Genomic DNA, 16,664 nt, shown 5'->3' with positions numbered 1-16,664 from the left:
ATTTTCCACCCAAAAGCTGCTTCAAATGCATATCTGCATGTCTTTTTCATGATGAGCGGATGGGAAGCGGAATACAGTCGATGGTGGGTTGATAACAGTTCGCAGGAGGTTGGCAAAGGGTTGAGCGAGATCCGTCGAGGGTTGATGTATCTGTAAATACCATCGAAATCCTGTCATGTTTATTTCTGTCGGAGGAGATGCTGTCACACTTCGTGACCATCTTTTCCAAGCGAAACACATCCAGCTCCACCGAACTCCTACCGACTAATATGCGTTCATCATTCTGGCATTTCCTCTGTCTGTCCTTGCCCCATCTTTCTTTTTACACCCACATCTTGCACTCTATCAAAGCTTGTCTTCTCAAGCAGACTCAGGGAAACGCCTCAGACTTTGGGCCCCTGGCAGAAAAGCTCCATATAGCTGTTTATGGCTGTGGGGGCTTAAAGCAGCAGATTCCATCATGGAATCGGAAATCGGAAAAAAAAGCGCAGGCAGGGTGCACACGTGTACATTAACTGGCATCCGTGTTAATGGCTCGGATCTGTAAAGGTGTTAAACAAGAGCATTTATTCCAAACATAAATTTTAAATGATCCATTAGGCTGTGTTCGTTCTCCATTCAGTCATGGTTTCTACCACTTAACCTGCACGCAGGGTCACAGGAAGCCGATCCCAGCTGTCATTAGGCAAAGGGGCGCTGGTACACCCTGGACCAGAGAGACTTACAACCGTTCATGAGGCTTCATTTAAGCTGCATGTTCTGAGGGGGAGAAAAAAACAAGGCGGCGCAGGGAGAACACGCCTCTTGTTGACTCCACTTCACTTGAAAACCGCTGTAAATCGACAACTTCTGCCGGTAAATGGAATTAAGTCGAGAGCAGCATCCAGGGGGATTTTAATATCCTTCACCAGATTTTCTTTTTTTTTTAATTTATTTGCTATTCGGTTCTGAAGTCGTTAAAAGTATAAAGGGTGGACACGAGCACCACGCTTTCAAATCCCTGGCAGAGTCAGGAAATGATTAGACCACTGCAATGTCTCGAATAATGACAATAATGTCTGCAGCCACAACCACTTAGCAGGAACTATACCCAGTATGGTTCCTATTTCATTACAAGGCCAAGGCTGATTGAGGGTTCGGAGAAAAAGAGGTGGGAGAAGTAAGGTGCTATCCTGAGAGAAACCTCAGTTCCTCCCACGTCGCACGGGAACGTGCAATTCTACAACAAATGGTGAATAGTCTCAACTTGTGCAGTGCTCTCACACCTTCCATTTCAAGCTTAATGCTGTTTTACGCTCCTGTTACATTTAAAAAAAAATGATAAGTTCTTTTTAAACGTTGACAAATGTGTGCCCACATAGTTCCCCGTACATGATTTGCCTTTGTTGGCCATTGTTGTTAAGCAATACATCCACTAGAGGGCAGAGTTCCCTTCCAAGTTTAAAGTTCTGTTTCAGACAACCGGCAGAGACACGAAGAGAGAAGTTGGCAGTCATTAATTGGATTGAGAATAAATGGATTGAGAATACCAATGCCATTTTTTACTGGTCATACTTGAGCATACTGCCCCGCCACGACTTCTGGTGGTACTGCTTGGTTCGCTGCATTTGGCCCGCCGTCTGCAAGCTCCCTGAAAACGTACGTTTCGGATAAGTGACCCTGAATACCAGATTTCATTCACCCATTCACTCGCCGACGGCGGCAGAGCTACCATGCAAAGTGCTAACCAGAACAACTTGGGGTTCGCCGTCTTGCTTGAGGACAATTTGAGATGCAGAAAAACAGGAAAAGCTGGGGATCGAACCGCCGACCTTCCAATTTGAGGGGACTTCCTGTTCCAGTGACGTGCGGTGAAGTTCATGGCTGGTGGGGCACTGATGATGTGCCTCATGATCGCTCAGCATAAGAAACTAATAACACATGCAGTTGTTGACAAAAAAAAAAAAAAAAACACTGTACATCGGAAATGTAGTTCATATAGGAAAAGGTGTTTAAACATTTTAATAGCAACATACAGAGAGAGCAATACGGTCTTAATGCAGAGCATGCTAGCTGTAAGCCGTCATCGAGGCTCAACAGTCGGCGGCCTCACCACGCGTCTCAGTATTTGAGCTGTAAATGTGAAAATCCAGCAATTTGGAATTAAAAACAATCTAAAACTGGTGAAGTGAAATGAAAAATACCTTTATAATGCAAATCGCTGATAAATATAACCATTTCATTCTTTTTTCACATTTTACATTTTTTCTTTCCAAGATTGCCAAGTGAGGCACGGCCTCTCCTGCCTCCCCTGGTTTAAAAATAATGTATGAAGGCTAATTGCTTTCGATGCTCCTAGAAATTTCAATTCGAAATCACAATACTTTTATAGAATAAGAAGAGGGGTGACTCTTTCGGGACAGTAGAGCCAAGATGTCGGGTGAAACCCCAGTAGATCTGATGAGCTCATGCCTATGGCCAAAGTAAGGTGAGAATCTGTTCAACAAACACGCCTGAATGTCTCCTTTGTTCGGCTCAGCGCACTCTTACCTCTCAGCGCGACCAGATCTTGTTTTTATTTGACGTAAGTTTTGGACCGACATTCGATGTCGTGCGCAGGCCGCGCCAGCTAACATAGATGCGATGCCAGGCAACACACGACCGCCAGTAGAGACACAGCAAGTGATGCTCAGTTGTCCTCCGCTCAACCATGCAGTGCTGATATGGCAAATTTATCGCTCTGTATGTGTGTTTTCACAGGACCTCCAGGAAAGCGTGGACGGATGGGAAGAAGAGGGGAGCCCGGTAAGCGGCGTCCGCCACCTGCTTTGTTTTTTCTTTCATTGTCCGAGGACGCGGTGAACATTTGTGCTCTTCCCGTTTCTCTCTTTTGTCGTTCGCTATTCCGGGGTGACCGGACGGGCCGAGGCAGTGATCTGTGAGACGGGCCAGTTGAGGATATCCTGCAGTTCCATCTCCCCGCACCTCCCTATTTGAACAGACATCGCGCTAACCTAGGCCATGTGGTTACAATAACGTTGACCAGATGTCGGTCGTTCTCACTGAGCAGTAGCAGCTGCAAAATATAGGCCTAATGAGATTCTCCCTCTCCAGCATCCCTGCCTATGTTCGGCGTGTCGCTTTGTCTTTCCACCCCAGCCTGCAAAACATCCCTTGAAAGGGGAACCAGGATTTAACGTATTTATGAAGTGTTGACTTCCAAATTGTAGCCAAGTGAATTGTGAAGATGGGATCCAAAACTGCAGCTGTCCTAGAGGATATGGGTCAGGAGGGAAACGTGGAATACGGCTGCAATTTGTCATCATTAATAATTTGTTCCTGAGAGGACAAACAACCATCCTGTGAAGAAACTTCTGGAGTTTCTTTTCCTCTCTTTTCAAGCTTTATATTCAGAATGGAATGAGTGAAGCACCGCATGACAAACAGGGGCTTACAAGTGACATCATTAGCATCAAATCGTGTAGATGTTTTATCTTTTTATTTTTTATTTAAGATAAGATAAGATAAGATAAGATAAGATAAGATAAGATAAGATAAGATAAGATTGTACTTTATTGATCCCCATAGGGGAAATTTGTTGTCAGAGCAGCACAACAGTAACAATAGATATTAATATAAATATGAAATAGAAGAGACATGTATATATAGAAGAAACAAGTGACAACAACAGCAAGAATAAATAGATCATAGAATGAAAAAAAAAACAAGGAAAAAATTGGATAAGTAGGGTGAGAATGGAGTGACGAGGGAAAAAAAAAAGATAGTGAATATCTCCAAAATTCTCTTTTACACAATTTATGGAAAAGAAAAAAAATACGGTGGAGTTTCGACGATTCAGTCAGACAAATAAAAGTTTTGACGAGATGATTTTTTTTTTCTTTACAGGGCAGTTTGTGCCGAGAGTCACTCGTCATTTATGCATCTGTTTATATGTGGCCTTTTGCTGCTTGGTTTTAACGTGGTCACGTCGCGCAGGGTGGTTTCGCTGCATGGGGCTGCTTTAAGTGGCTTTACCAAAACAAGTGAGAGTCGATGGAGTTGTTAAGCTGTCCTCTTGTCTCATGCGTCAACACGCGCTATTTCAGCCACGTGTCGCTTTTGCTCTCCTTCTGTTTACCGCTTTCTTCTGGAACCTCTTTGTATGGCACTGCTTTTCAGTGTCAAGTTCAATGGCACAGCGTCCTCTTCCTGGCCTCGCTCTGTCACCAGGGATAATTGTTTACCCACATGTCTGGCCAAGGAGGACTATGTCCCGGTGTCTAGACACAGCGAGACCTAATTGACTTGGTCTCCGTGCCTCGTAAACCCCAACACTTTACACTTCTCCTCTGCAGGGTAACCCTTTTTTGGCCACCTAGATATAAATGTGTATAACATATAAATATACTGCTCAAAAAAATAAAGGGAACACCTGAACAACACAATGTAACTCCAAGTCAATCACACTTGTGTGAAATCATAGTGTCCACTCAGGAAGCAACACAGATTCATTTGGACTTGTTTTAAGGACATTACGTCAAAGTTGGATCAGCCCGGAGTTTGTTTTTACACTTTAATTTGGAGTGTGATTCCTAATCCAGACCTCCATGGGTTGATACAATTGATTTCCATGGATCATTTTTGTGTGATTTTGTTGTCAGCACATTCAACTGTGTAAAGAGCAAAGTATTTCATAAGAATATTTCATTCATTTAGATCTAGGATGTGTTTTTTAAGTGTTCCCTTTATTTTTTTGAGCAGTGTATATATATATATACACACACACACACACACACACACATATTTATTTATTTTTATTTATTTTTTTAACCCATTTACCTAGTCTTGTGTAAGAGTCAGTTTAGCAAGATAACACTTGTGTAAAGTTGCATGGTGACGTGTCGGTTTTAAATCAATACAAGCCCACAATGACCAAATTGAGTTCTTGAGGATTCGTACGATTTGACCCTCCACATGCAAGATGTAAACATGAACCGCAACGCCAGTAGAAGCTTCTGCCCTTGTTATGGGGATCAGAGCCGGAAAAATTTCCAATTTGCCCGCGAGCGTCAGGCTCGGAACATTTCAGTCACTTTTTAAATGGCCGCCATTTGGGAGTCTTTGACCCAACGGCGTTCTGAGGAAACAACTTTGTACCCTGCTGCAAAACATGACCTATCCCAAGTCTGTTTATTGTAACTGCTTCACCACAAACTTCTCTGGCACCAGCTCTAATGAGCTGGTCCTGTAGCGTATTTAGGTGGCTGATTACGGTCATCGTGTAACAAACCACAGTGCGTTGTTTTTTTTTTGTTTGTTTTTTGTAATGTACAACAGTTCCTGGGGAGGGGGGATGGATTGTCCAACACATGTGAGGTTGCCATCTCTCACACATGAAGTGCGTCTTGTACGACTAACTGACTAATGTCAAATTCCTCTTTTCTCTGTTGCAGGACCTCCTGTGAGTACGATTTCATCTTGTCCAGGTTGTATTGAAATGAAGTCGTAGCCTAATGACTTCTGAGCTCTGACTGTCCAATGTTTGTTTTTCTTGCTCGCCAATTAAACACGAACACACAGACTAACAGCCACAACCACAGTCACAACTAGTAAATGGACCACCTAGGGATAACGTCTGCTTATATATGTGTGTGTGTGTGTGTGTGTGTGTGTGTGTACGCCGGCATGCATGCATGCAGATACAACTATGCAAGGGAACAGTGTGTTGTCCCCATTTGTGTGTCCGTGACACACACTGAACGCACAAAAAAACGTGTCCTGGCTGAAGTTTGTGATCTACTCGGGAGCAGCAACACATTTGGTTTCCCTCAGTCATATTTTACCGTTTTTGGCCCCCATGTGGCACGTCACAATCAAGAATGATAATTCATCATAATCGAAAATGACTTGAAAAGGCACTTTTCATCTGTGAATCCATGTGAGGCGTTTAAGTCCAAAGACTTTTATATTCAGGTCAGGCAGGATTCAGGGTTGATATAATCACGTACTGTGCGCGCCTTCTTGTGTGCAGCTGTTGGTTTCTGTGCTGACTTGTCTCATTGCTTCATGATTCGATCTCTAACCTCACCAGGGCAAAGCCGGACGGGACGGATACCCGGTAAATTGGATTCACTTATATGTCTTTCTATCACCTGTTGCATCCGTTCCCACTTTTTCTGCACCTTTTCTTCCTGTCTTTCCTTTCTTTTTGCACTTGAGAGCACTTTTACTCCTTGCTTTACTTTCTTTCTCTTCACCAATGATATATCCTGCACATAAATACTGGGTGTCACATATGAATTTATAAAAACGTGAAACACTCATGTGCTGAAACTCAGAACTCATAATGTATGGCCATAATTATGGAAAGACAGGCTCCTCTCTGCAGGGGTAGGTCTTGTGTTCTCCGGAGATGTAGCGGCCTCCAGTGGCCGGATTGACTTTTCCAACTGCCTGGCTCCGTGGTATCCTTTTTATTCTCCTCCCCTCCCCGATTAAAAAACAAAACACTCGGAGACAGAGCAGATACGAGCCTGGTTTTACGAGCCGATGGATTCGATGGCGGAATAATTATCCGTCGCGTTATGGCGTGACCCCACCTTCCCCGGTTGCACGTCGCGTTGCGTCGCGTCCCTCCACAGCGTGTCTTCTTGGGAATTTTGGGAAAGTTGGTTCCCCCACGGGTATCTCTCTCTCTCCCAGTCAGCCTGGCACTGCACCGCCCTCCTGACGGGAAATGCCTGCTGCTAATTACGCGCAGGTGGGCCAAGCAGAGCATTTTGTAAAGACTTTTCCTTCGCCTGCAAACTCTATTCATCTCTGTCACTGTCCTAATTAGTGATTCCGGTCATTTGGTGCATTCTGCGCTTGTTGTTGATGTATTCTAACTTTCAGAAACATCTGCGTCGTTTTAATGCTTTGAAGGCCGCGTCGTCTCGGTAATCCTCACCAGCGCGGGTAATGAAATCAATCCCCGCAGCTCGATGATTACGGGGATAAATCAATATTACAACTTGAAGAGCTCTGTTCGCCAAGCGTAAGGGGCAGCTTCCTGTTACCAAGGATGACTTTGAAAAGCTGCGCGTATGGAATTACGGCGAAGCGGCAGCGGATTAATCAAGCCGGAGGCTACAGAGACGGCGCGAGTTCAGTTCAGCTGCGACACAGCTGATCGGGTGTCCGACGCGAACACTTGAAAAGAGGCATTTTTGCTCCGGCACGGCGGTGTTTGCCGATCTGCGCTGTGTCCAATGTGTGTGAACCCGATCCAGCCACCCCAGAGTTTATGTATGTCTCTTAAACAAAGGCTGGGGCGACTGGAGGTCCGCTGGTGCGTTTTTGCAAATTCTCTCTGTATTTTGCGCGTTAAAACAAACAAGTTGGTTTCTTCCAAAAATACAGCGTTGAGGGTTTGTCTCCGTCAAGTTATCCTGTTAAAGCAAACACCAGCCAACGCGTCTAATTGTAGGCCTTCTAAGAAAAAAAACCTTTTGCAGAATTCACTCATGACTCAACAGTGGAACCGTGACCTGTCACACACAACGTATGCACCTCCTCCGGAAGAGTGTGTGTTTGTACGTCTCTTGAGGCTCAATCATGAATCCAGTCGTGAATTCTTGTCGATATCTTCTCGTCCTGGTTACTGGACTTGATTTTCTTCGCTTGAAGACATTTGAGCCCTCATCCTTGAGGCCTCTTTAGATCACTTGGATTGGGATGGGAAAAGGTAATCAGAATCAGAATTGGAAAAACTTTATTTGTCCCTTGGGGTACATGGGGTAGCAGCATCAAAATTGTGAACATCAAGAATAGGATAAAATAAAAAAGCAAATACTGCATCTGTAGTACTCGTTCTAGGCTTGAAGACATACTGCTGTTCACAAATGCTGACTTCTTCTCTAAGTCTAGTTTCCACTACTCTTTCCCATAACTTCATTGTATGGCACATCAACTTTGAAAGGCTCATCAACTGTATCCCTCTATAGTTGCCGCACGCTGCTTTTAGTGCCACACTTTGTCTTCATTCCTCAGGCATCTTCTCTCTCTAAGATCCTGTTTAACAATCTAGCAAGACACTCTACCGCTGCCACTCCTTGACACTTCCACACCTCCACTGGTATATCATCAGGACCAACTGCCTTTCCACTCTTCATGCTCTTCATGCACTTCACTTTTACTAATTTCTGCTACTTCGTGGTCTACAATAGTCATCTTTTCTACCCTTGTCTCTCTTTTATTTTCCTCATTGATCAGCTCTTCAAAGTACTTTTTCCTGGCATCTGTCAATACATTTCCCTCTCTATCCTTGATCACCCACCGTACGTCCTTCCCATCTCTATCTGTTTTCGCCAACCTGTATAGATCATTCTCTCCCTTCTTACTGTCCAGCCGAGCATACAAGTCATTGTACAACCTTTGTTTTGCCTTTGCTACCTCTATCTTTATCTTATGTTGTATCTCCTTGTACTTCTGTCTGTTCTCTTCAGTCCTCTCGGTATCCCACTTCTTCGTTGCTAACCGCTTTCTCCGTATACACTCCTGCACTTCCTCATTCCACCACCAAGTCTCCGTATCTTCTTTCCTTCCAGATGATACACCAAGCACTCACCTACCTATCCTCCTGATAACATTAGCTGTAGTTGTCCAGTCATCTGGAAGCTCTCCCTGACCACCCAGAGCCTTTCTCAACTCCTCCCTGAAAACTATAAAGCACTCCTCCCTTTTCAGCTTCCACCACTTTGTTCTCTGCGCTGGCTTTGTTCTCTTGATCTTCTTGTCACCAGAGTCATCCTAGAAACCACCATCATATGCTTTCTGGCTACACTCTCACTTACAACTACTTTGCAGTTACTGATCTCTTTCAGGTTACCTGGTCTATACAAGATGTAGTCTACCTGCGTGCTCCTACCAACGCTCCTATCAGTTACCCTATGTTCCTGTCTTTTCTGGAAAAAAGTGCTCACGACAGCCATTTCCATCCTTTTTGCAAAGTCTACTACCATCTGTTCCTCTGTGTTCCTATCCTGTATACCAAATCTGCCCATCCCTTCTTCATTACCTCTGTTGCCTGCAACAACATGCCTATTGAAGTCTGCACCAATGTCTGCTAAGGTAAAGCTAAACAAAGGAGTGAAACTCTTCCATTTCCATAACACGCCACCATAACCTGGACTCTGGCAGTTATAGAAGCGTGTGGGACATGGGCTGAAACGTCTTCAAGTGAAGAAATCCCAAGTCCAGTTGCCAGGATAAGAAGATTTCCACAAGAATTCACCATGACCTGGATGAGTGAGAACCTCCACAGATATTTTGCTGCACAATTGGGGGTGACCACCCTTCGACTTGTGCGGGAGTTGGAAAAGTCTGAATTGAAGAAGATGAGCGCTGAAACATCTTCAAGAGAAAAGGTCCAGTTGCCAGGACGATTTTGAGAAGAATATGTGTTTGTATGTCTCTCGCACACACGAGCTGTTTACTCTCCTCGCGTAACCCCTGCCACATCTTCTGATCATAAATCACTGGTGGCGGGTTCAAGTTTCAGAAAAGAAAACCTCCCTGCCGTCTCAAACGGTCTGCGACACTGACGGTACAGCGCGGCAGGGTAAACACAGCCGCCGTACGCGCCATCGCCGCTGCGCTGAGCCACTGTGGTGTGTTTATTGAGGAGTGCCAGTCTGCGGCAGAAAGCGGACCATGCTCAGCGAAAACAGGCCGAGGCCCCCATTGTTCAGCCTCTCGAGCCGCCGAGAGCAAATTAAAGACAGACAGTTGCCCGACAAACACTGGGAATCTTGAAAACACCGCCCTCTGGTATGCTTCATGGTGCTCTGGAGTTCTGCATGCAGCCATGACTCCCCTAAGAGGCAACTGTCATGTTTCACAAATTACACTCGTGTAGCCTTGACACAGCGACGTCTGAGTCTTATGGCAAAATGAGAAGGGGAGGAATCTAGAAGAATAGCTGGTGGATCACTGCAAGGGAGGAGATGCAAGAGAAGAAAAAGCGGATAGAACTACAGGAAAGGGAATGACATTTGAATTCCATTTTGGATCATTTATCTCAGATTATTGGTAGACGGATGCTGGAATTGGAGCTCTAGAGGAGGACCAAAGAGAAGATTTATGGACATCGTGAGAGAGGATATGAAGTTTGTTGGTGCGAGAGAGGAGGATACAGAGAATAGGGTTCGATGGAGAACCTGGATTCGCTGTGGAGACCCTTGAAATGAAAAGCCCAAAGGAAAAGGAGAATCTCAGATTAAGTTGTCCCTGCACTTCGCAGCAATAAGGTTGTCGGTTCTATTCTGACCGGTTTTGCATGTTTTCGATGTAAATGATGAGATAAGATAAGCTAAGCTAAGCTAAGCTAAGCTAAGCTAAGATAAGATAAGATGCACTTTATTGATCCCCATAGGGAAATTCTTCTTGTCACAGCAGCGCAACAATTACAGTATCAATAAATATGAGTATAAATATAAATAGAGAGGCAATTAAAAGATAGGAAAAGACAATCCACAAATAGATAAACAGCAGAGTGAACAGCAACAAGGATAGGAATAAACAACATGATCGGGGGGAGAAAAAAAAACAGCAAGGGTAAGAATAGACAACCAAAATGACAACAACACGGATACAAACAGAAACAGAGTGACAATAACAATGACTGGATGTATGGCTCTATATGAGATGTGACTGAGTGGGTGAATTGTTAAAGCAATGGTTGAGTCTATAAGATGTGTGAATGACAGGATGAATGTTGGAGAGTGTAAGAGTGAATGGTTGAGAGAGTGAATGAGAGGACGAATGCTTATATGCCTCTATGAAGTGTGAATGGTTGAATGTCTTTATGTGGCTTGTGATAGACTAGGATAGGCTTCACCCCACACACACACACACACACATACACACATCCGTGACTGCAAGATAAGTAGTATAGATAATGAATGAATGAATTAATATTCACATGTGTGTTTGTAGCTGATGTGCCAGCTACTAATCCAAATCCTCCATCGTGAAGCGGCAAACTTTTTTCTTCAACTGGAATGAGCAGACACACACAAACTTGTGCACGCAGATACACTCACTATTCCCTTATTTATTTATATCATTTTTTTCTGCAGAAATGCATTTAAAAAGCCAAATAATCGGTAGGAATGCTGACTCTAAATGTTTTATCTGCTGAAAGAAGCTGCTGGGCAAGACACACACACACTTCATTTTCCCCCCGAACCCTACAATCACTTGAGGTTTTGATGGTTCAATTTATGAATTTAAAGTAAAGCAATTGTAATCATTTCAGATTTTACTCCTTTTTTTTTTCTTTTAAGTTGAATCTCAAGTCTTGCTTTGTTCATTGTTTTCCGAATCTGAAGCACACAGTGAGCGTAGCGACGCAAAACGTATTGGGGGGCCTCGCTGGAACATATCTTTCCCCTGGTTCCCGTATTTCAAAATTCATAATCATGTAATCCGTCCGTTTTACTCCTGACTTTTGTATTAAAAGCTCGCTTTAACTTTGAATCGGTTTTATTATCAGTCATAGTTGCTCCAGGTGTGAATTCCTTTTCCAATAAGTAACATAGGAAGTAGTATACCTTATATAACTATGTGTAAACTGCCAGCTGCCACGCATTAGATACAGGCTTTTATTGTTGGGGGGTGAAAAAAAATCTTGTACAGGCGGACGTAAAAATAAGGAAACTCGTTCATGTGCATCCCCACAAAAAGAGGTCAAAGGAAAACGGCGTTACAGTTCACCAGCCGCCGCTGACGGACGTAAAAAAAAACTTTTCATTGTAACTGGACATTTGCCCTCCTGTCACTTTAAATATCTACCTCAGCATAACTTGTCGTTGTTCACTGTGACGAATTATTCATAATGTTTTGTACTTTCGCACCTTAGAGTAACACTGTTTTCAATCCCGATCGTATAGCAGTATTGACAATAAAGTTGACTGACTGACTGACTTTGGATATCTTGCAGACAGAAGGGTTACCTGGCCTACACTGTGTGCGGTTACGGGATGGGAGACATTTACATCCTTCCTCAGCAACTGCTTTAAAAAAAAAAAAAAAAAAAAAAAAAATCAAATAAATATCGCACAGTCATTTGTTCCACTCACATCCCGGCCGCTTTCACCAGAGCCCTCCAGTTAAAAAGACATCAGGATTCTTAATGCTTTTCACCGCTTGTTTTCATTTAATAAATCTGTGAACACGCCATCCATTCCCATTTTTAAAGTTTATAGCCCGCCTGCCTGACCGAAGAGAAGTGGTGCATTCCTCCCCTCTTCCCCCTCCGTTCTTCTTTATGTGTCCGCTTGTCTATCAATCAAAACCGGGAGCGATGACGCTGTGGCGAGATTTAACGAGAGATCTCAGGGCACACCCTGGGAAAGTCAGGGGAGAAAAACCATCTTGTGTAAGCTATCCTGACGCGGGATGCCAATGTAATGAGTTTCCTGTTCGCTGTCGCCCAGGCTGCGGGGACCCTGCAAAAACTGTTTTCTTAAGATGGAGTGCAGCCATTAGCTGGAACGTCAACACAGTCGCTTTACGGCTGGAAAGTTCTATCCCACTGTTAACTCACGCACAAGTAGGGGATCTAACAGTTCGTGTCATTTCTAGAAGTGGCTCCTCCACTTATATGTTGTCGGCGAGGCGAAGTCGGACACGTGCACGTGCTAGCCCTCATTGCAGCTGGACCTGATCCGCTCGCGGTCCGTAACGTCGGACGCCATCCTCCAAATCACGGAATAATTATAAACCGCAGCCACCTGGAAGCTGTCTCAACACACACACACACACACTTTAATGGTGCAGGATATACATAGTGCTCTTCTTTTCTGGACTTTTCTTGGAATCGCAGCTGCTGCTGTGTTGTTTACCAGCAAATGCTCCGCCGTCCATATCCTCCACCGTTTCTCCCTCCGCCCTCTCGATTGTTCCTCCGACATCCGCATCATTTTCACAGTTTCCTCGACGAAGGAACGTTATGAAATACATATCAATAACAGCCTGTCAGTGAAAGAAAACAAACAGCAGCGTGACGTTGTCAGACACGACATCCCCGCTGGCTGATTGTTTATTTTTGCCTGATGTACCGTCGTCATTTATCGTCATTTTCTTGTCATTCGGCAGGGTCCTCTCGGCTTGGATGGCAAACCGGTAAGTATACCTCGTGGAGAAACACTCAAATCCTGTCATAATGTGGCTACTAAACGCTGCTTTTAACTGTCCTTCTAGGGTTTGCCGGGTCTCAAAGGAAGCCAGGTACGGCCATCCAACACGCCTAATCTCAATAAGCATGTTTTAATAGCACATCTGTAACTTTGTGTGAATCCATGTGTACGTTTCGCCGTGCCTCATCCATCCCTGTAACCGTCCTCAAGGGAACGCAGAATGAAAAACTCCCGGCTGCACCGTGCTTCCTGTTCTACCTCTTCATTCTCCCAATACACTCGGCCGATGTTACTTCCATTCACACACTCGGATGGGGCAGCGCATTAACACGAAAGAAAAGTACAGTACACCTATTGTGGATCTTTAACACTCATTTCGGCCAAGGGGGTTTTTTTCGGGGCGAATATTATCTACATGAGACCATGTTTGTCGTGAAAAAATGTCACAAAGTGTGACGGACCCCCGTGAGCAACCAGGAATCACCTTCCTGGGAATGAACTCAATTGGGGAAACAGTTTGTGTGAAGGCGGTAGCCGTGGGAGACCTATCATAGATGTAGAAAGCAAAAGAGGAGGGGGGGGCTATAAATATTTACTTGGGAAAATCCATTGATAAGCAACAGAAATTAACAAATTATGTAATTTGCCAAAGATTAAGTGGAAGAGCGATGGCATGTCCCAAGTGCGGAGAGATTTGCATCCAGTGATAATAAGGGCACTCCGCGTCCTCTTTGGCCGAGTGTAAACACGGCGCGGGTTCTGTTTCAGCCAGAACATCTGCCTGACAGGAAGAAATAAAGAAAAAGCAGAACAAAGCTTCAAGGCAAAGCCGGAGGAGGGGGGGGGACGGGGACACGAAGTGAAACTTGGATAGGTGTGTGAAATACTGACTCAGCAGGTTAAAACAGTTCGGTCAATGTAAGTAACGGAAAAGAGTTGTTGGGAGATTTGTCAGAGGCTTTTCGATAGATTTATTTGAGATCAACCAGAGAGAGTGGACCGTGCCAGGGCCGCGCCGAATCCGCCAGCTGCGTCGCAAACAGCTCTGGAGGAAAGATTGTGGCGGCGCCGGAAAGAGCCCAGGCAGAAGCAGCCACGGAATAAAAATTTTAAAATGTGCATTTTGGAGAACTAGTGCAGCAACCAACAAAGCAACCCCCCCTCCACACACACACACACACACACACACACACACATTCGCACATGTCATGCCCTAAATCTGTCCACTATTTACTTATTTATTTGTTCTTACCTCTTTGGTGTCACTCGATTCACATCAGGTTTATTTTTGTTATCGTTATTGTCACTATTTCTGTTCCTATCCTTGTTTTCTTACCCTTGCTGTTTTTTTTTTTTGTTTGTTTTTTTTTCTGTTGTGTGTTTTTATCCTTGCTGCTGTCTATTTATTTGTGAATGTCTTTTGCTATTTTTTTAATTTATATTGTCATTGTTGTGCTGCCTTGACAAAAGAATTTCCCCTATTGGGATCGATATCAATATCAATATCGTGTCTTATAAAAAATTGTGAAATTACAGCTGGCAGCATTCGGTACCATTGCTGCCAGCGGTACCATTCGATTTCCATTTATGAGTGTGCAGTTGTACATTCGAAACAAATTCTATCGCTTGTTCCATATCCCTTAATCACGTCCATACCGGGAACCAGTTGTTCCACACATTTAGCTTACGCAACATCAGCAAATTAAAACAGCAAAGACTTACGAGACTTTCAGGAACTTTTTGGGTCTCGTTGTCATTTTTTTTCCTCCTTATTGTATTCATTTTAAATCATCAAAATGGAATAAAAACACAGAATGATTCATCTAAAGTCCTGTCCCGTGACCCTGTGATTCTGGTTAGTGGTTTCAGATTATTGTCTTTTTACAAAAGTTCAGAGGAAATCAAAGGGCTCTCCCTTCCAGTGTTTGTCTCATGGAAATAAATCTTGTCGCTGATATCAGCTTCATGCAGCGTCTTATTTGTCCCAAAAAAAGGGGACTGAGTTGCCTCGCTTTAAGTGTTTTTGTTGCCTACTATTTTGTATAAATGGTCCCTGATAAGGATCACTTTAAAATATACGACAACATATGACGCTTTGATCACATTTTTTTCTTCCTGTCCTCCAAAACAGGGACCGGCTGGACCCAAAGGCGAAAAGGTAGGATTTAATATCGATGTCAATGCATCGTGTACAATATATTATGCTTTAATTATCAGCCTTAGCAAGCCAACTGCTGAAGCACACACACGACCTCACAGGTGTTGTTTCCATTGCCCTCCCACATTTTCACTGTACGGCCATCAAACGAGCCATAGATTACATCTAGTTATGTAGGAGCTCATATGTCTCCACATTTCCTCACGTCAGGGCACTAAACAGGTTTACAGGCCTTTGGTGGGTCCCAATGATAGCCAGATGTTTCCCCCTCGTCCCCCGAGTCTCTGCCCGGGCAGAGACATTCGCAAAAGGAAGAGAAGCGGGTTTATGAACGCAGCCGTGCTTTTGCGCTCAAGCGAAAATTGTCCAGATAAGCCCGACCGCGAGAGCGATGCTACCGGCGTGAAAAGGCGTCTGTCGGAGCGGGATTTGGTCTGATTAGCGGGGACTGGAAAGGACGGATGACGTTGGGGTTTCTGAGACTGGCACCCCGTCATGTAATCATGCCGTTTCGCAGGCAGAGACTCCAAAACCTCATCAGAAAGCCGACGGGCACACACACTCCCCATCATACGTCATGTCAGATGATTCCAGCTGTAGCCTCTCAGAGATTTATTCAGTGGACGTCAACATCCTTAGCTGATTTGGGGACAAGTGACCTTTAAGCTCCTTCCTTCCTAAAGAGCAGAACAGTTTTTGGCACGTCTGTCTGAGCTGCTGTACAGTAGCACAGTCAAATGCAAGCCTGGTAATAAATGACAAGTGTTATTTTCCTGTTTTTCTCCCAGGGTGACCAAGGAGACATCGGGCCAAGGGTGAGTCACGTGTACTTTTTTACCTCTGAGATGAACATTTTTTAATTTTCATACTTATCCTGCCCATTTGCCGAATTCTACCATTTCAAAGTGCCCACAAATGGTTTGCCTATGCACACATGTTGTGTGCACCAATGAACTCCACCAGTGACTTGATCGGATATGGCCAGAAAGTCCTCAGGTCATGGAAAAAAAAAGGAGAATCAGGTGTTCGGCTTCTATCTTTTGTGAGTCAATCAAAAAAAAAAAAACAGACTTCTCAGTTTCAATTGCAAAGTAAACTTGATTAATATCTAAAATCTAATATCCCAAAAGCATCGGTTGGTAATCTAAATCGGCCCGAGGGCTCAGCGTCCACACAGTGACTGCTTCCAAAGCCTCACTTGTCCTTCCACCCATGAAGAATGGACATCGAGGCATGATGGGAAGCCATACTCAGGAGAAGTTAGTTGGTTTTATCCATCATCGCTGGGTTTATCATGCATGTTTCTGTCATATATTATGTTGAGTTGCCTTGGAATGCATTGCATT

The 16,664-nt window shown here is 44.1% G+C and overlaps 1 protein-coding gene across 1 annotated transcript in view; it reads left to right on the top strand.

Annotated features, from left to right (window-relative positions):
* col23a1a (collagen type XXIII alpha 1 chain a) overlaps positions 1-16,664 on the top strand; it is a 134,438-nt gene that overhangs the window by 96,510 nt on the left and 21,264 nt on the right. The window contains exons 3-9 of the mRNA XM_086158549.1: positions 2,740-2,784; positions 5,433-5,440; positions 6,071-6,097; positions 13,120-13,146; positions 13,225-13,251; positions 15,292-15,318; positions 16,107-16,133. Of these exons, the coding sequence (XP_086014675.1) occupies positions 2,740-2,784; positions 5,433-5,440; positions 6,071-6,097; positions 13,120-13,146; positions 13,225-13,251; positions 15,292-15,318; positions 16,107-16,133 (188 nt within the window). The remainder of the gene's footprint in view (positions 1-2,739; positions 2,785-5,432; positions 5,441-6,070; positions 6,098-13,119; positions 13,147-13,224; positions 13,252-15,291; positions 15,319-16,106; positions 16,134-16,664) is intronic.

Source organism: Fistularia commersonii, chromosome 13, assembly GCF_037954325.1.
Source record: "Fistularia commersonii isolate RoL2024-O1a breed Wild chromosome 13, RoL_Fcom_v1.0, whole genome shotgun sequence".
Classification (NCBI taxonomy): domain Eukaryota; kingdom Metazoa; phylum Chordata; class Actinopteri; order Syngnathiformes; family Fistulariidae; genus Fistularia; species Fistularia commersonii.
Note: the sequence above shows the minus strand (reverse complement) of the source record. Positions and strands in the feature narration are given on the sequence as shown.